This window comes from Dendrobates tinctorius, unplaced genomic scaffold, assembly GCF_039654945.1.
Source record: "Dendrobates tinctorius isolate UK_male_01 unplaced genomic scaffold, ASM3965494v1 ptg000029l, whole genome shotgun sequence".
NCBI classification, from domain to species: Eukaryota; Metazoa; Chordata; class Amphibia; order Anura; family Dendrobatidae; genus Dendrobates; species Dendrobates tinctorius.
In genome coordinates this window covers 9,591,773-9,611,615 of record NW_027361697.1, presented here as the reverse complement: position 1 = coordinate 9,611,615, position 19,843 = coordinate 9,591,773, and the positions used below count along the sequence as shown (strand labels likewise).

The window sequence follows — 19,843 nt, the reverse complement described above, 5'->3', positions numbered from 1 at the left end:
ACATCAGGGGCTCTGCAAACATGACATGGTATCTACTCCAGCCAATTTTGCATTCCAAAAGACTAATGGTGCTCCTTCCATTCCTGCCGTCCACCCAAACATTAGTTTTCCACCACTATGGAGTATCACCATACTCAGGAGTTGCATAACAAATTGTATGGTGAAATTTATTCTGTTACCCTTGTGAAAATGCAAAATTTGTGAATGAAGTAACATTTTTGTGGGGAAAAGTAAAATGTTATTTTTTTTCCTTCTACATTGCTTTAATTCCTGTGAAGCACCTGAAGGGTTAATACACTTCTTGAATGTGGTTTTGAGTACCTTCAAGAGTGCAGTTTATAAAACTATGTAACTTTTGGGTATTTTCTGACATGCTGGCACCTCGAAGTAACTTCAAATGTGATGCGGTCCCTCAAAAAATTGGTTTTGTAAATTTTGTTGCAGAAATGAGAAATTGCTGATAAACTTTTAACCCATCTAATGTCCGAACAAAAAAATGATGTTTCGAAAATGATGCTGATAGAAAGTAGACATGTGGTATCTGTTATTCATTATGTATTTTGTGTGATATGACGATCTGGTTAAAGGGAACCTATCACCAGAAAAAACACTATTAATCTGAAATATGGGGTAAATCTGTACGCTAATAGTGTTACTAACCTGCCCGGTGCCCTCACTTAGCCGTACGCTGTTGGGAGAAAATGAACTTTATTCCCACCGGCAGTGTGCTAGTTTCAGTGACGGGGGCGAGAAAAGGTGAGAAAAAAACAGTTTGTTTTTAGAAAACAAATTGCAGCCAGAGGACATGGGTTTTCTAGAACCAAAAACCCCTTTAGAGAATAATGTAGTACTTTTTGTGTATGGCTTGTTTATATATGTTTTGGTAGATGTGCCAGGTTTGGATTGTCTGTCATCTTGATTCCTTCTTTCCATCTCTGATATGGTTTCCCTTTGGCTGGGGCTGCATGGCAACTTTGGTAGTAACAAATTGTGTTATCATATATTGTGGCACAATACAAGTAAATGGTGTACCTTGATTGTGCTACAATGTACAACGACCTGTGTCACAGTCAAAATCGATGTCTATCCCCAGCCTAATTCAGTCTACATTCCAATAATGCATGGGTCTCATCATATTGTTCCTGCTGCCATCTAATGGTTGCCAGTGACAGATCAGTAACATAGAACTGTTGTCCTCTAATGTATACAGCAGAGTCTCAGTTTATCCTGTGTGTTGTATATAGCAGTGTCTCAGTGTATCCTAATTGATGTATTCAACAGAGTCTCAGTGTATCCTATGTGATGTATACAGAATAGTCTCAGTGTATCATGTGATGTATACAGAATAGTCTTTGTGTTTCATATATGATATATACAGCAGAGTCTCCTAGTGCTATTCTATGTGATGTATATAGCAGAAATGCAGTGTATCCTATGTCATATATATAGCAGAGTCTCAGTTTATCATATGTCATATATATAACAGAGTCTCACTCTATCCTATATGATGTATACAGCAGAGTCTCAGTGCTATTCATACAGCAGAGTCTCAGGGTATCCTATATGATGTATACAGCAGAGACTCAGTGTATCATATGTGATGTATGCAGAATAGTCTGCTTCATATGTGAGGTATGCAGAATTGTCTCAGTGTTTCATATGTGATGTATAAAGCAGAGTCTCAGTGGTGTATCCTACATGATGTATACAGCAAAGTCTCAACGTATTCTATTTGATGTATACAGCAGAGTCTCAGTGGTGTATCCTATATGATGTATACAGCAACGTCTCAATGTATTCTTTGTGATGTATACAGCAGAATCGCAGTGTATCCTATGTCGTATATATAGCAGTCTCAGTTTATCATATGTCATATATATAGCAGAGTCTTAGTGTATCGTATATGATGTATACAGCATTCGCAGTGTATCTTATATTCTGCATATAGCAGTGTCTCAAGTAAAATGTTTCCTACAATGTTTCCTATGTGATGCAGATCGCAGTGATATCACTGTTCTCTTATATAATGGCACACATTATATTGGGAGATTTATGAGTCTTTTTAAAATAAAATCTATTTAGAAGTAATTGTGTCTTTGCTGCATCTAATAAATCACAGCACAGCTTTCATTTTTTTTTCTATTCTTGTAGATTGAATGCTGTGCTGCGATTGGTTGTTGTGGGCACTATTCATTTTTAAAGAGCAGAATGCAAAACATAATCTGCTCTGTGATTGGTTACTCTGGACAGAAAGCCAGTTTTTATTTCAGACAGTAGTAAGGACATATAAAAGGACAGGCAGGACAAAGCTGGGTGGCTGGAAAAAGAGACAATAGCTGCCAGGAAAAGACCTTAGTATATGTGCTGGACTGCTGGTCAGACTTTGGATCACATGACCTATATAGAAGGGTGGGGAATTCAAAGGTGAAACTCAGATTAGCTAATTTGTTAAAACCTAATTTCTAATCTAAATTGTAACTTCTTTAATCTTATTCTTCCTCATGCCATTCACATTCTTACCTTACAAAATGTATCGTCTATAGCTGTAATCACGGCTGGAAGTTTCGTCTTCAATTTAAAAAAAAAAATAAAAATCAAACAAAAAATTGTTATTAGTCATTTTCATTTTGAGTTTAGAAAATAAATGTGAAGGGAAATATATAATATGAATCCTAAAAGGTTTCACAAATAACATAATTTCTGTTTGCAAACAAAAACTAAAAAAGTAAACGAAACTGTGAAAAAAAAGAATTTTCATTGATCCTGGGATTTTTTTTTATAATTCGATATATGGGAGTTGAAAATAAATTTACCCCAGTTATGAATTAGTTTTCGTCAAGCCTCAAGAGACTTGCTTTGCCCATTGCTGCATAAATATAATAGGCTAATACAGTATATTCAACATATTATATGTTGATGAGCAGGTTAATATCGAAAGTTATATGTTCTACTAATATATAAACATATAAAAAAAAGTGTTAATAATGCACACTTCAATGTTTCTATAAATGAATGTATGTAGAGATATCTACGATCTATCTAGAAATCCTGTATATAGATATATGCATATCTCTCTGTATATATAGAAATATATATATGTATTTTTTTCTTTATATTTATTTACATATATTTATTTATAAATACATTTATATGTACATTATTAACACTGTTATATATGCTCATATATGTGTAATTAATGATATTACCGCAATAGCTGCAGCCCAACAGTCTGAAGTCAAAACACCTCCGGCCTGTGAAAGGAAAAACATAACAATCATTATGTCATTTTTTCCCAGTAATGATGCATTTTACATAAACATTCTTTTTTGGTTTTCCTCTACTTGAATAATACATGAACACTTAAAGAGATGTGAAAAAAATGTTACTCACATATTTTAGCATAATGTTACTTTATCTTATTCCTCTGTATTATGTTCTTATCATTAAACAGTTATTCCCATCTATGCAAGTTATCAACTATCCACAGGACAGGTTAAAACTTTTTGATCACTGGGCCTACCGCTGGAAACCGCCCTAAGGCTGGGATCACACATGCGAGGAATACGGCCGAGTCTCGCATGTTAATACCTGGCACTGCTGCCGGCCTCGGGAGCGGAGCATTCAGCTCCATGTATTGCTATGTGGCCACCCGCTCCTCCCGAGGCTGGCGGCATTGCCAGGTATTAACATGCGAGACACGGCCGTTTTCCTCGCATGTGTGATCCCGGCCTAATCCTGAGAGTCCTGTGCTCTGAAGTGCCCCTGTGGAATGGAGTGGAGGCCACACATGTATAATGTACTCCGCTATCTTTGTCAGTTCATACACAGTCAATGAATCAGAGGCCAGAATGTGCTTCCACCCCTTTAAAGGGAACCTGTCAGCAGGATTGTGCACAGTAACCTGCAGACAGTGTCAGGTCGGCGGCGTTATACTGATTACAGAGATACTTGGTGAGGAAATCCGTCTTGTGGTTGTTGTTTAATCTTTATTTCCAGTTTTGAGTTAATGATATGCTCGTGCTCCAGGGCAGCCTTTGGTGGGGGTCTTCATATGGTGCTCTGCTTGGGTATTCATACTGATGGCTTATGACAGGTCACTGATCCCTCACTGCCCTCTATTTTACATAATGAATATTATATATATTGTAAAAAAAGAAATCACCTGCAGCAGGCAGGCGGCGGTGTCTGCGCAGCAACATGATCGCATGTGTAATGTACATTAATGGGAACCTGTCACCCCCTAGAGTTTTTAAGTAAAATAGCCACCTTGTGCAGCACTAATGCTGCATTCTGTCAAGGTGGCTCTTTTATTTAGCGTCCCTTCCACCGCAGAAATAATCATTTATAAAATTGGTCAGACATACCTGATATTTGTCAGGGGGGCAGGACTTTCGCCCCTGGACACAGACTCCTCACATACGTCAGTCATGTCCAGCTTTAGAATTTGGCGCCGCCTCCTCAGCATTCATTTCTTTTTCTTGTGCCTACTGCTTTGCTGCCCTGCTTAGCTCCACCCCTACTGGTCACATGGTGCTGACGTCATCACAGGTCCTGCTGGCACCTACTGCTCTACTGAGCTCCGCCCCTACTGGTCACATGGTGCTGACGTCATCACAGGTCCTGCTGGCACCTACTGCTCTACTGAGCTCCGACCCTACTGGTCACATGGTGCTGATGTCATCACAGGTCCTGCTGGCACCAATGCTTGCTGAGCTCCGCCCCTACTGGTCACACGGTGCTGACATCATCACAGGTCCTGCTGCACCACTGAAAGAATATTACAGCGCAGGTGCGAGAAAAATAAATGAACGCTGAGGAGGCAGCACCAAATTCAAAAGCTGGACATGACTGATGGATGTGAGTCGTCTGTGTCCAGGGGGGAAAGACCTGCCCCCCTGACAAATATCAGGTATGTCTGACCAATTTTAAAAACGATTATTTTGGCGGTGGAAGAGACGCTAAATAAAAGAGCCACCTTGACAGAAGGCAGCGTTAGTGCTGCACAAGGTGGCTCTTTTACGTAAAAACGCCTGGAGGGGGTGACAGGTTCCCTTTAAATTGTTTTATTTGATGATATAAGTAAATTCATAAATAAAAAAAAATGCCTCCTCTAAGATAGTGCTGCTGGGTTGCAGCAATCGCCAATCGCCGGCAGATGCTACTGTGCAGGCGCCGGTGGCACCATCTTGCTAGCGTAAAAAAAAATTGTCTTCACTAAGATGGCGCCGTCCGCGCCTACACTGCAGCATCTATCAGCGATCGCAGATAGCCGCTATCTAGGAGACTTTTATTTTTAAATTTACTTCTATCATCAAATAAAACAATTTAAAACACATTACACATGCGATCAGGCTGCAGCACAGGCACCGCCGCTTGCCTGCTGCAGGTGATTCTTTTTTTTTTTACAATATATATAATATTCATTATGTAAAATAGAGGGCAGTGAGGGATCATTGTCCTGTCATAAGCCATACACAACAATACCTAATCAGAGCACCACATGAAGACCCCCCCACAGGCCGCCCTGGGATACGAGCTTATCATTTACTGAAAACTGAAAATAAAGATTAAACGACAACAGATTTCATCACCAGGCATCACTGTAATCAGTATAACGGCGCCGACCTGACACTGTGTGTAGGTTACTGTGCACAATCCTGCTGACAGGTTCCCTTTAATTCCAATTAATAAGTTCACAGACCCATTAAGTACATTCTTTCAATATATTACACGCTGCATCACTCCTTTTTTCTGTTTAGTTAAAAAATACTTATGATACCAGAAAAATACAGTCTCCGTGTATAATTATGTCCTTACCAATTCGCACAACAGGTCTGTAGCAGCTTCATTTAACCCTAGTCCTCCCTGCAATGTTAAAGAACATACAAAATGATTATATATATATATATATATATATATATATATATATATATATACGGTATATATATTTTATGTATAAAACATTTGACAGAGAGCGAGTAGATCAGGTTGGCAATAGTATAAAGATTTCCTAAAACTGGAGAATTTATCCTGATTGAATGTCATTGTTTATTACTATATGAATGCTGATTATTAATGCTGAATATATTTCAAGCTCATCCCAATCTTGTGATTACTGAGCCAGATGGAAATTGCAGAGTTCATCAGCAGCAACCAAGGAAAATGTATTGGAAGCTTAATATCAATTGATAATAATGTGATGTAACGATAGAGGATGCAGCAGCTGCAGATGGGATTTTGTAAGCCAAAACCAGGAGTGGGTGATAAATGCAGAAGTGGTGACGTGTTTCTTTTATACTTTTCCTCTGATTGTTCCTCCTGTTTTTGACTTGCAAATACTGATGTAAAATACTGACCAAATACTGAACATTAGAGTTGAGCGACTTTGGTCGGATTGGGTTTCATGAAACAAAATTTGTTTCATGGGGAATATCATCCGTTCAATGCCGACTTTTATTTCCCATTGACTTGCATTGGGGTTGGGTTTCGGACGAAACTCCGACTTTTTTTGCCCTAGTCGGACCAGTTTTATCTGAAACAAATTTTGTTTCATGAAACCCGATCTGACCAAAGTTGCTCAACTCTACTGAACATGTGAATGTGGCCTAAGCAGCATAAAGCAAAAAACCAATTAGATTCTTACACAGCAGCTTCATGCCGGGCAGAAAGCCCATCTATCAGTCAGGCTCTTCCACTGGACCCTACATGCTGGTAAGCGCTCCAGGCATATTCTTCAGATATCTCAGCTGCACCCCAACCTTGCAGGATATGGTAATAATTTGTCAATTGCTGCAATACTGCACATTGTTTGCTGTGATTTTCATAAGACACAGATCATACGGCACAGTTTTGCTGTGATTCTAAAATTGTGTCAAAAATAGAGTTGCTTTGCTGCAGTTAAGGAAAACAATGTAATTTCTGAATTTTTTTGTGGGCCTTAGATCTCGCTAACATGAGCGTATCCGGTGTTAGCACTCAGCCAAATATTAATCTATGCGGCACTGCAGATCTGCATTTTTTTCTCAAACCGCATGCTTGCTGCGAGTAGATCCACCATTCGGATCACGCTCACCCATTCAAGTCTATGGGGGCGTGTACAACATCAGACTGCACTCAGATGTCCTCCGAGTGCAGTCCCATTTCCGCAGACTCAGACAACGGAGAAGATGGAGAAACTAAATCCACATTCTCTACATCTGTGCTGCGATTTTCTCATGCGAGAGAATTGGATCACACTAAGGTGACACTCGGATGAAACTTGAAGCAGAGTTTGAGCAAAGTGTCATTAACATAATGGATCCAAATATATGATCCTCTGACCCCGGCCTCAGTGCGGATTAGAAACAAATCTGCCAAATCTGAAATGGCCTCAGGTTATATTCTAATATAGTGGTCATGCTGTTGTTTATTGTTGCGGCTGCTGCAAATTCACAGCAAAATGCGGTAGATTTTCTTAAGTTTCACAAATTTTCCAGCATTTCAAAGCAATTTTGGTAAATCATCTCAAAATAACAGGACATACCCTATATATTTGAGGGTATGCAAATGTAATTTTAAACATGGCAGATCTGCACCAAAAATGCCCTATAATTATTATACAATACATCACACTGGGGTTATAAAAACACAATACATATACAGCAAAAATTAACCCAAAGGAATTTAGGGCTTCTCTATGGGTAGACAGGCGTCTAGTGGGCAGTTATCTTATGTGTAACGCCAGGATTACACCCAGGGTTACATCGTGTAAGTATTAGCGCCCTTTGGTTTAGATGACATCATTATTTGTTGCATTCACCTTTCAGCACAAGCCAAGTCTATGCTGGCAAATGTCTCAATGAATAGTCATTTACTTATCAGATGTTTTAGATGTTATTGCTTGTTTTATGTAAAACTGAAAAAATTATACTGAAAAACTAAAATGTATCCATATTCATAGTATTTAAAAAAACAAAAAAAAACCCAAATAAATAACTTACAGTAAGTCTGAGAACAACGCTGCCAGCATGTTCTGCAGCCTTTGCTGCATCTCCACCAATATCTTCCTGTAGTGGGATACAAATGTATAAATATTTTACAGTCATTTCAGACTAACAAATAGATTTTCTAATCATTATTTTATTATTTGACTTAGATATAAAAGCTTTCATGAATACATAAATGAAATTCGGACTTTCAGATTCATAATTTAGATTTGGAATTCTTTCTATGGGTTAATACAAGTATACCGTACGCATTGATTTCAATTTTGCAAAACAAAAACATATTGTTTAAAGCTTTATTTAATATTGTTTTCTTAATGGACTGGATGTGTTATCAATTACAGGATGTAGAGAACATACACATGGTATATTATAGAAGCGTGGTAGAATCCACAATAAGGCCTCTTTCACACGTCAGTGTCTCCGGTACGTGTAGTGACAGTTTTCTCACGTACCGGAGACACTGATACACATAGACCCACTCAAATGAATGGGTCTATGCAGATGTCAGCATGTTTTCACAGACCATGTGTCCGCGTGCAAAACACGGAGACATGTCCGTTTTAACATGGACACATGGAGAACAGTTTACACTGTCCTCCGTGCTCACGGACTGCCGCCGGGAAGAAGCACTTCAGTAAGCGCTGTCCCCGGCGGCTGGTGCTGACCATGGCTGTGATTCTTCTCTCCTGCTCTGCCAGCAGGAGAGAAGAATGAATGAAAACCCGACGTGGGGTCCCCTTCATTTTATGAACCAACCAGACGAAACTTAAAGCTGGGGGCTGTGACCCTCAGCTGTCAGCTGCATCAAGGTTGGTTCTCTAAAATAAAGGGGTCCCCACGATGTTTTTTTAATTATTTCAATAAATAATGTTGTTTATAACATTTTAAAAATTAAAGTTATTATATATTGAGGGAAAAATTGAGGCTCTGCTTTTTTTGTTTGCAAGTGTGTGTGTGTGTATATATATATATATATATATATATAATTTCTTACGTCTTTTGTCCCACTTAGGAGCTTTTGATGGCCATTTATACCTATATTATGTAATCTATTGGAATACCTTTGTATTAGCAGAGTAGTTTGCAGACAAATATCTCTCTGGAATGGCGGGGGGCGCTATCGTGCATTGCGGTCAGTGGAGAGGTGGCTGTACGTGCAGCGGTGTCTCCATTTATTTATTTGAAATTTCCAAAAATTGAAGATTTCATTTTCCCTCTTGCTTCTCTTTTCGCATACACTTTCTCAAGACAGATTTTAGTCCCAGCTGATGCCAACAAAACAGCTGGGAATAACACTCAAATTCTGTATTACTTGTACTATTTTTCCAGGCAGATTTTTCTTTCCAATCTTTTACTTTTTTTACTTAAATAAGAAGTGAAACTGAATCTTCTGAAGACGCTACCCTGTATAACACAGTGTAAACTATGAACATTATCCTGTGACATTTTAATTTGTTTTCTGTTATCTTACAATTGTTGCATCTGTTCCAAGTACTTCATCAAGATAACATGTAAGCTTTTCCTATTAAGAGATTAGAAGAAAGAAAAATAAAGTGAGTTCAAGCTTTGAATCTAAATGAAAATAATTGTATTGCAGTTGTATTATTTCTTCATTTGTGACAGGAGTTTTTTTTACAAGTAGGAAACCATCCTTAGGGTCTGAGCATAAGACGACGTCTTTATCAGGCAGATAGTCACCATATAAACCATCTCAAAAACCTGTTAGAAAAACCTGAAAAGAATAAACATAAGCATTTTTTATGTATAAATGACTTTCGGTGCATGTGTTCAGGCTTTTCACAGCTTCAGGTTTCTAGAAATGTCACGCGGTTAAAAGCGGTGATGTCCATTTTCTCCCCTCGGAAGATGCTGTGTACTTTATAATGTAAATGATAGGGAAAGCTAAAAATATGCCCACAGACGCTTGGATGTCAATTGGCGCTTTTTACCATAATTTTGTTACTTAAGAAAATGCTAGCGGTTTCTTCATTATTTAATAGAGTGAAAAAAAGATGACCGGAAAACAACTGTTAAGAAGACATTACAAAAACCATGGAAAAAAACATCTGAAAAAAACAGCAATGGTCAAAACCGTTGGAAAAATGCTGAGGAAACTGAAAAAAAACTGCAGAAAAGACTCTTCAGGAAGAAACTACCAGAGTTTTCTGAAGCATCTTCTGTTTGAAAAACATGATGGATTCTCCACCTGGAAAAGTTGTCTTGTGCTCATACCCTTACTGCTGGGAAATGCCTGCGGATCTCAGGGCTTTGTCAGTAACACACAGGATCTGCATGTGTGCTGTTAGGCTACGTTCATACAATGAGTTTTTGGTGACTTTTTGATGTTGTGTACTTGTAGTGATATGCAATTTATATTTTCCTCCCTGGAATTATTCAAAACCTCTTAAGGTAAAAAAAAGCTACAAAAACTCCTCACATGAGAAAACAGGAGAAACTATAGAGGCTCACAAAGGAAATAGCGGGTGGTAATAGTGAGTGCGGCACTTATGCTCGAGGTCTTCTTCATAGGTAAACATGATGTTTTTACAGTATTATTTTACTGCATGACCCATATTCAATAGGGCAATTTATTTGAGGGACACCTGGGGTATCTCTCCTGCTACTAAACAGACGCCATTAAAATCATGCTTATCTACAGTGGGGCAAAAAAGTATTTAGTCAGTCAGCAATAGTGCAAGTTCCACCACTTAAAAAGATGAGAGGCGTCTGTAATTTACATCATAGGTAGACCTCAACTATGGGAGACAAACTGAGAAAAAAAAATCCAGAAAATCACATTGTCTGTTTTTTTTTTCATTTTATTTGCATATTATGGTGGAAAATAAGTATTTGGTCAGAAACAAAATTTCATCTCAATACTTTGTGATATATCCTTTGTTGGCAATGACAGAGGTCAAACGTTTTCTGTAAGTCTTCACAAGGTTGCCACACACTTGTTGGTATGTTGGCCCATTCCTCCATGCAGATCTCCTCTAGAGCAGTGATGTTTTTGGCTTTTCGCTTGGCAACACGGACTTTCAACTCCCTCCAAAGGTTTTCTATAGGGTTGAGATCTGGAGACTGGCTAGGCCACTCCAGGACCTTGAAATTCTTCTTACGAAGCCACTCCTTCGTTGCCCTGGCGGTGTGCTTTGGATCATTGTCATGTTGAAAGACCCAGCCACGTTTCATCTTCAATGCCCTTGCTGATGGAAGGAGGTTTTCACTCAAAATCTCACGATACATGGCCCCATTCATTCTTTCATGTACCCGGATCAGTCGTCCTGGCCCCTTTGCAGAGAAACAGCCCCAAAGCATGATGTTTCCACCACCATGCTTTACAGTAGGTATGGTGTTTGATGGATGCAACTCAGTATTCTTTTTCCTCCAAACACGACAAGTTGTGTTTCTACCAAACAGTTCCAGTTTGGTTTCATCAGACCATAGGACATTCTCCCAAAACTCCTCTGGATCATCCAAATGCTCTCTAGCAAACTTCAGACGGGCCCGGACATGTACAGGCTTAAGCAGTGGGACACGTCTGGCACTGCAGGATCTGAGTCCATGGTGGCGTAGTGTGTTACTTATGGTAGGCTTTGTTACATTGGTCCCAGCTCTCTGCAGTTCATTCACTAGGTCCCCCCGCGTGGTTCTGGGATTTTTGCTCACCGTTCTTGTGATCATTCTGACCCCACGGGGTGGGATTTTGCATGGAGCACCAGATCGAGGGAGATTATCAGTGGTCTTGTATGTCTTCCATTTTCTAATTATTGCTCCCACAGTTGATTTCTTCACTCCAAGCTGGTTGGCTATTGCAGATTCAGTCTTCCCAGCCTGGTGCAGGGCTACAATTTTGTTTCTGGTGTCCTTTGACAGCTCTTTGGTCTTCACCATAGTGGAGTTTGGAGTCAGACTGTTTGAGGGTGTGCACAGGTGTCTTTTTATACTGATAACAAGTTTAAACAGGTGCCATTACTACAGGTAATGAGTGGAGGAAAGAGGAGACTCTTAAAGAAGAAATTACAGGTCTGTGAGAGCCAGAAATCTTGATTGCTTGTTTCTGACCAAATACTTATTTTACACCATAATATGCAAATAAAATGAAAAAAAAACAGACAATGTGATTTTCTGGATTTTTTTTTCTCAGTTTGTCTCCCATAGTTGAGGTCTACCTATGATGTAAATTACAGACGCCTCTCATCTTTTTAAGTGGTGGAACTTGCACTATTGCTGACTGACTAAATACTTTTTTGCCCCACTGTATGCATAAAGATAACTGTGTGCAATTTTGGAATAATAAAATCTATTAACGGTAAAGCCACATAATTTATTTTTTATGTGGATCACTCCGAAACTGCGCAGTTTTTGCATAGACTAGCAAGATTTTCTGATAGCCGGTTGTTTAGCAGGATATTACAGAGGTGTTCCTCATCTGCCCTTTTACATTTGTGTCACGCAGTCAGAAAACCCACTGTCAGCACCGTCATCTATGTAAAAACCGCATGCAGTCAACTACATATAGTTTAGGACTTGTCCAAACTGAGTCAAAACGATCGGATCATGGAGTGTAAATCTGGCAGCATGTAAGCGATATTGATATAGTTCCAACATGACAAAAAATAGCCATTTATGAACATCCACTCAGATCTTTAAACTATCAGTGTTATGCAGAACAGATCCTTAGAGTAAGGGCTCATGTAGACGTCCATGCAAATCGGTGTGATCTCTGAGCACAATAGACTGGCGGTGGGTTCCTGACCGGAATATGACCGCTTCATATATTTCCGTGATGCTGTGACGCTCAGGTTGGTGGAGCCGCAGCCAGTGTGTGCATTGCAATCCAAGATCGGACTGATTTGCACAAACATCTGCATGAGCCATAGGAGATACTTTTCTACTCACTCTCCACTGTTGTCAGGAGATGAAGATGTTAACTACATTAACTCAGAATTCACTAATAGGTACAGTACATGAAAATCGGTCAATCCCTTTAGGAAGGTAAGAAAGTGGCTTAAAGAGAACTTCAGTGAATTTAGAGAATTATGATAGGCTTACAGTATTAAGAGAAATATGTCACTAGATTCATGCTGTCCGAACCACAGGTAACATAAATCAGAGCCTGTGGGACTCCAGACAGGTGTGTTTTCCTCTGAAATGTCTCTCTATAGTTTGAAGTTTGAAGAGGTGACCGGGGACCATAGGGTAAAGCGTTACTTGTCTAGTGCAGCCCCTTTCCGGCTTCTCCTTCTCCAGCTATAGTTGATTGACAGGTCTTTCACTATGTGCCCACAAGAGAGAGAACTATCAATCACCTGCAGTGGTGCGAGCAGAAGCCGATTTGGAGCGGACTAGGCGGGTCTCTCTCTATAGCTCCCGGTCGGCTTTTCAAGTTATGGTTTCAGTGGAACGCCCAACGTTTCTGAGAAAAACATACCTGGATGCAATCATGCAGCCAGGCCCTGATTCCTTTATATGTCCTTATATGTACAGGATCTTAAAGGGTTACACTATCATTAATGTGAGAGCACTATATCTTCACATTCAACTACAGACTGTTATTGTGTATTTCTTACCAATGTGTCTTTCACTTCAGCAAAGGCATTTTTATAGTTTTCTACATTGCCGTCAAACTGTGAAATAAGAATTGACAAAATATCTATAATTAAATGTATGTAAAATTACATTATCAACTGATCAGCTAAGAGGTATTCCCACTATACAGCACACTCCCCTGTCGGAGGTTATAAGGTTTTAGCCTTTGTCAAGTTAATGGGAGCTTATGGATATCTTTGATCTAAGCTTTGGAAGTTTCCCTGGCCCATAAGGCTGGTGGGCAATACTAAATCGGTAGTGAAAGGCCCTAATGCGTTCTGTAGGTCAGGTTGGTGCAGCTGAAGTCTTGAGGACGGCACATGTGAACGTCTGGGTCTTTGTTACTATACGCATTATACATTGCTTCGGAGAATAAGCCGCCTATGCCTTATTCCTGCTCATACTGAAATATTGACGTTTCTGTGATTAGCAAATGATTGGCCAAGGTTTCAGCAAATGTTTACACTCAATGACAAGAAAGCGACGTTTTGAAAATTTCAATGACAAAATATAAAATAGGTTAAATTAATATGTAATTACATGCACCCCTTTACTCCTTTATACTGTTTTCCAATTAGGTAAGATCACGTAGTAAAGTCAAACACAATATGGTTTGGCAGAAATGGCCATGAGTTCAAATAGTAACCGTCATTTTATTATTTTTCTCCGTTAATCTGTAATGCATGCGAAAATAACAAACTTTGTAATATATCTTACCAGAGAAATTTGCTGTTTTCTTCTCCTGGACTAATCTTCATTCTCAGTTCACAGGTAAAATCTGTCTTCAGTAATTATAGACTTTCCCATTACTGAGATATGAGATTGTAGTCAGTGAATTTCCAGCAGAATGACTGTGTTGGCCTCTAGCTCCTCCTCCTTTCTCCATAGAACATTATGAGCACCAGCTGTCGTCTCCTATCTTAGTAATTTATAAATCTGCCTTCACTAAATCACTGGATACAGATTTCATCCATTAACTGTGAATGTTTTGAATGAAAGAAAAGTCCAGGAGGAGAAATAAACAGGTTTCTCTGATAAGATATATTTACAAAGTTTCTTATTTTCATGTGTACTATTGATTTATGAAATATAAATTAAAATGATGGCTACTCTTTAAATAAGTACTTACACTTACTTTTTTATGCATTAAATGTGTCTGTACATGTGTAATACCATGGCCGTCGGGGGGTAGCTTCTGCAGCCGCTCCAGTACTCACTGTGCTGGAGGCTGTTTCAACTCCGGTAGGCTGTCCACTTTGGGGACCCAAATGACTGCAGACAGAGGCTGGAAACAACTTAAACAGTTCAACTTTATTTTATTCAGGGCACAGCATGTCCACAACGGCTACAGGACTCTTTACCCGGTAACAGCAATACATCTTCATCTACAGCAGTACTTCACTTCTTCCTTCACTTCACATGTATGAACCACACAGACAAGCTGACTCGTCACATGAAGCACAATGAACACGAAACACTTCCCTTCTTCCAGAGCCCGACTTCAGCCCACGAAGGTACCTGACTTATCCGTTACAGCTCACCCCTTTACGGCACTGTTGCTCCTGTTCGTGTCCTAGGTTCACAGTGCACAAGACTCTTCACAAAGCTCCCGTACTCCAGCTGCTACTTCCACAGGGGCTCACACTGACCTCCTTGGCTTGCAAAACCCCAGACACGGGCTGGTTTCAATAGACTGGCTGGTTGTCACTTCAGCTCTTCCTTGCTAGCTGACTTGACCACTGAGATTCCTTCTTCGGTCTCCCTAGTCCTGCAGTTCCCAGTCTCTAACTGCGGGACCTCCAGCACCACTACGTGCTGGCTACTGCTGTAGGCATTCGCTGTGTTCACTTCTGTCCAGTCCAGCTAACCCCGGCTCAACTCCCCATGAGGGAAAATGCTCTCCTTTTTGGCTCTCACTGGCCACTCCTCTCAGGTTCCCTCCTAACAGTCTTCTCACTAGTTGAGCTCAGTGCCCCATCTAGAGGCCCTTTTTTGGATTAATATACTCACCTTCCGCTGCTTTCTCCGGTGTCCAGCCCCGTTCTCTGCTTCTCAGTGATGTCACCACAATAATTGCGACTAGCCGGCTCACTCCTTGCGGTCTGCGTGATTATAATGAAAGCCTATAAAGCCTCGTTCTGATGCTCCATAGGTTTTCATTGTAAAGAGACTTTCGGGTCATGCAGAGCGCAGCGTGAGCTGGAGAGTCTGCAGAGCGGTGATATCACAGAGAAGCAGAGAAGAGCGGTGCTGGACACCGGAGAAAGCGGCGGTAGGTAAGTATATTAATACTTTAACCAGCACTAGGTCCCAGCCAATACTAGCAGGACCAAAAGAAAATATCCCAGATGCGAAAAAATCTATTTTTATTAACAATTTATAAGTCCACAAGATTCACATTTAATTGTTTGTGTTTGTAACGTTTTGGTCACTATCCAGACCTTCTTCAGACAATGTGAACACTTGGACCTATATGAATCACTCAAATGCGAGGACTAGAAAGCAATAAGAAGGCAGTGGTGCACATTTAGCAGTCGATCCCACCTCTGCTCACAGCCTGTTGGCACACTCCTTGCAGCGCTCGCCTTTCATCCGGAGCGGGATCAACTGCTAAATGTCCATCACTGCCTTCTTATTGCTTTCTAGTCCTCGCATTTGAGTGATTCATATAGGTCCAAGTGTTCACATTGTCTGAAGAAGGTCTGGATAGTGACCGAAACGTTACAAACACAAACAATTGAATGTGAATCTTGTGGACTTATAAATTGTTAATAAAAATAGATTATTTTTTAGCATCTGGGAGTGCCGGATATTTTCTTTTGCATTTGAATCTGGACTGGTATCCTGTTCTGTGCACCCCGCACCATTGCTACGGAGTGACGTGTTTTCTGTTCTAATACTAGCAGTACCAATCTCTCAAAAATTAGTACAGAGAAATAGCGAGGAGAGAGAATAATTTTTGTATTCCTAAAAATAAGCTTTTATTACAGCCATTAAGAGGAGTTAAGTTATCTGACAAACAAACTATAAACCAAACGAGACCCTATAAAAAGGTCAAAAATATCAAACAAGGGTGCTCAACACAACAGTGTATATTAAAAAAATGGTCTGATCTCAGTTATTTATTGTCATAGAGATTCAATTCAGGAGCTTGGGGGTATGGGAAACGTGCTAGATCCCCTGTGGTGTAATGATAGAGTTACAACATGGTTACGATGCGGAGTCCTGTAGTGACAGGAATCCCCACAGTGGCGGTGTAGAGTGCTGCGCAGGGTACTGCACTCGTCAGGGCGGGAGCCATCGAGAGCGCACAAGAGGGGACCTAGCACATTTCCCATACCCCCAAGACCCTGAGTCATTTCTCCACGCTGAATCTGCGTGAAAACAAATGGGTGAGATTGGACCATTTTTATACCTTTGTTTGATTTTTGGCCTTTTTATAGAGGATATTAATACACTCACACTACATTAGATGTATAGACACATACATTTAATGCGTAAAAAAGTTACTCAGTGTGCTGGTAACAAGTTATCATTCTTGTACTATCATGGTGTAGTATTGTATAGCGGGATGATTTGTCTTTGAGGTTTATAACTTCTTCTTAAACTTCTATAAAGGAGTAATAGTTATATGTAGAATAATCTCTACCATTTTTACAGCATTCACTATAGGGAATATTAATGACTGACAGCAATAACACGTCAGTTTTCCTTCATACTTTCTTTTCTAACTCATCTACAGGACAGGAGAGAGGAGGCACACTATCTCAAGTGTGAAGTAGAACACAAGTACAATATAGGAACAGGCTGCTAATGACTCTGCTCACACTAGATCATGGATTTTGCGTATAATGATATCAACAATGCTGAATCCATTTTCTAACAAATACTATCATTTTTGGGGGGTTCTATTAGGGCTCTGGTATTTTTACACTATAGGTTGAACTTTTTTTATAATAAAAAAAAGCACAGTAAGCTCTGAACACTAGCAGGAACAGAGTTTTTGCTAATTGATGCTCATATTTTTAAAATGCAGTGAATTTATTTTATCATCATTAATGAAGACTGACATAATGAGATATATTGTACTTACTTTGCCTCTATATTTACAAATAAATTCAGCCAATTTTTGCAGGGCTGTTGGCGTCGTCTAATTGAGAGAAGACAATCAACATGATCAGTCAGTGTAGGCGTAATAATGTTGGTACAATCAAATGAACATACAGTATGTACTATACAGTGTACCGCTGCTACTATACAGAAATTATGTTTGAATAAAAACAACTTAGCGTTTATTATTATAGATGTGTTCAAATTTGAGTGTGAAATTAATTATTGACATTTTTCACTTCAGGAATCTTACCTCTAGTCCATCAAACAAGCATTGCCATCTGGATCCAGGATCTGTATCTCCTTCACAAATCGAGCAAACACAGACAAGTTATTTCAGAATGCATCAATATAATCAAGGTTGCAACACAATGTCACAATCTATCTACATACCTGCAGCGAGGCTGAGACCAGCCAGAACAAGGAATATGATCATCTTCATTCTGCAGATAGTGGAGCTCAAGGCATGAAAAGCACCAGCCAGTGCCCTTCTTTTATAGCCCAAAAATGGGTGGCAACGCTCAACACACAATATGGCCCTACGCACATTGGAAACTGTCCTAGAAGGTGGTAACTTTGATGCTAGAACTATTTCAATCAAGTTTATTGGTTTAGCTGAGACAACATTTAACATTTGCCAATATTTCACATCCTGCGCTAAATGTAAACATTAATATACCATGATGCTGTTTTACGCTTTAGCTTTTCTGTCTGCTAGATTTTGCTGTTATGTAATTTGATAAATGCATTATTGCAGACTACAGTAGGAAACCCTGAAATCTGTCTAAGTCTTAACATCCAGGTAATGCAACTTTATCTTCTAAAGGATTGGTCTGATGGGCAAATTCTGTGCCTGTAAACCTAGCTGTAGAGTTTGCTCACATGAACATCTTATCAGTCAGTGTGCCATCCATCACCAAGGACAGCACACTGACCAACGAAAGTCATAGTGCTAGAGCAAAAGAGCGATCTTATACATGGACCAATGGTCTGTGGGTAAATATCGCCCTACTCTCATCCGATGAGATCTGATAAGACAGTGTTATTGTTCAATGGCAAACAGCTGGAAACATCCATGATTCATATTGGCATATGGAGACGGAGCTGCAATTTCTGCATTACTTTTAGTAATGTTTTTTTCTTCGCACAGGTATCCTAAAGGTGATTGACAGATGTCTACCATAGCAAGAGACCTTTTCAATCATCTGAACCGGTGCAGGGAAGAGTCGGCCAGGGACAGTGCCAGATTAGTCTCATCTCCGGCTTTGGTCCTCAGCCGGAACTTCTAGCTATATTTTTCCCTGAAACGTCAGAAGAGCATTTCACAGAAAAATATACCCGGATGCAACTGTTCAGCCAGGATCTGATTAATGCTGTCCTCGGTTTTATGGCCTTTACATTTATTTGTAATTATTTTCATTTCTGGATTCAATTGTGACCTGTTTTTTCTGTATATGTTGAATACACCAATAGCGCACGTTGTTACCGTGATTTTGTATGTTGTGAAATAAAGTATTTTCACCAATGAATTTCTATTATTGTAAATAACATAGTTTTGAAGGCTGAAGGAAGACCTTATGCCCATCTAGTTCAGCCTATTTTTAGTGCAGCTGTTCTGCATTGTTGATCCTGGGGAAGGCAAAAAACCCACAGAGTAGAAGCCAATTTTCTCCATAGGGAAAAAAATTCCTTCCCCTAAGCTGGGTCAACCATCTACCTATAATATTCTGTTATTTGTAACCTTCTATACTGTTACTCACAAGAAAAGCATCCAATCCTTTCTTAAATTCATTCAGTGAGTTGGCCATCACCACTTCCTCAGGAAGAGAATTCCAGAGCCTCACTGCTCTTACCGTGAAGAACCCTCTTCTATGCTGGTGCAGAAATTGTCTCTCCTCCAAACGAAGAGAATGCACCCTTGTTCTTGTCACAGTCCTTGGTACAAATATATATATGGGGGCCAGGATGCATACACATGTGGGGGCCAGGATGCACATATATTGGGGTCATGATTGATATTTGGGGCGCAGGATGAATATATGAGGGGGGCCAGGACAAGGGACCATATGGGATATATGGTGGGCCAGGATGCGTATAATTGGGGGCAAGGATGTATATATATGGAGGGCCAGGATGGATATATGGGGGAGCCAGGA

The 19,843-nt window shown here is 39.8% G+C and overlaps 1 protein-coding gene across 1 annotated transcript in view; it reads right to left on the bottom strand.

The window, feature by feature from the left end:
• The window catches only part of LOC141085802 (ranaspumin-like), a 35,792-nt gene extending 17,555 nt beyond the window's left edge, over positions 1 to 18,237 (bottom strand). The window contains exons 1-9 of the mRNA XM_073571367.1: positions 18,081 to 18,237; positions 17,941 to 17,990; positions 17,671 to 17,727; positions 13,559 to 13,615; positions 9,457 to 9,507; positions 7,980 to 8,045; positions 5,818 to 5,865; positions 3,207 to 3,251; positions 2,521 to 2,568 (exon numbers count right to left, since the gene is read on the bottom strand). Of these exons, the coding sequence (XP_073427468.1) occupies positions 2,521 to 2,568; positions 3,207 to 3,251; positions 5,818 to 5,865; positions 7,980 to 8,045; positions 9,457 to 9,507; positions 13,559 to 13,615; positions 17,671 to 17,727; positions 17,941 to 17,990; positions 18,081 to 18,129 (471 nt within the window). The 5' untranslated portion in view covers positions 18,130 to 18,237. The remainder of the gene's footprint in view (positions 1 to 2,520; positions 2,569 to 3,206; positions 3,252 to 5,817; positions 5,866 to 7,979; positions 8,046 to 9,456; positions 9,508 to 13,558; positions 13,616 to 17,670; positions 17,728 to 17,940; positions 17,991 to 18,080) is intronic.
• Between the last annotated feature and the right edge of the window lie 1,606 nt (positions 18,238 to 19,843).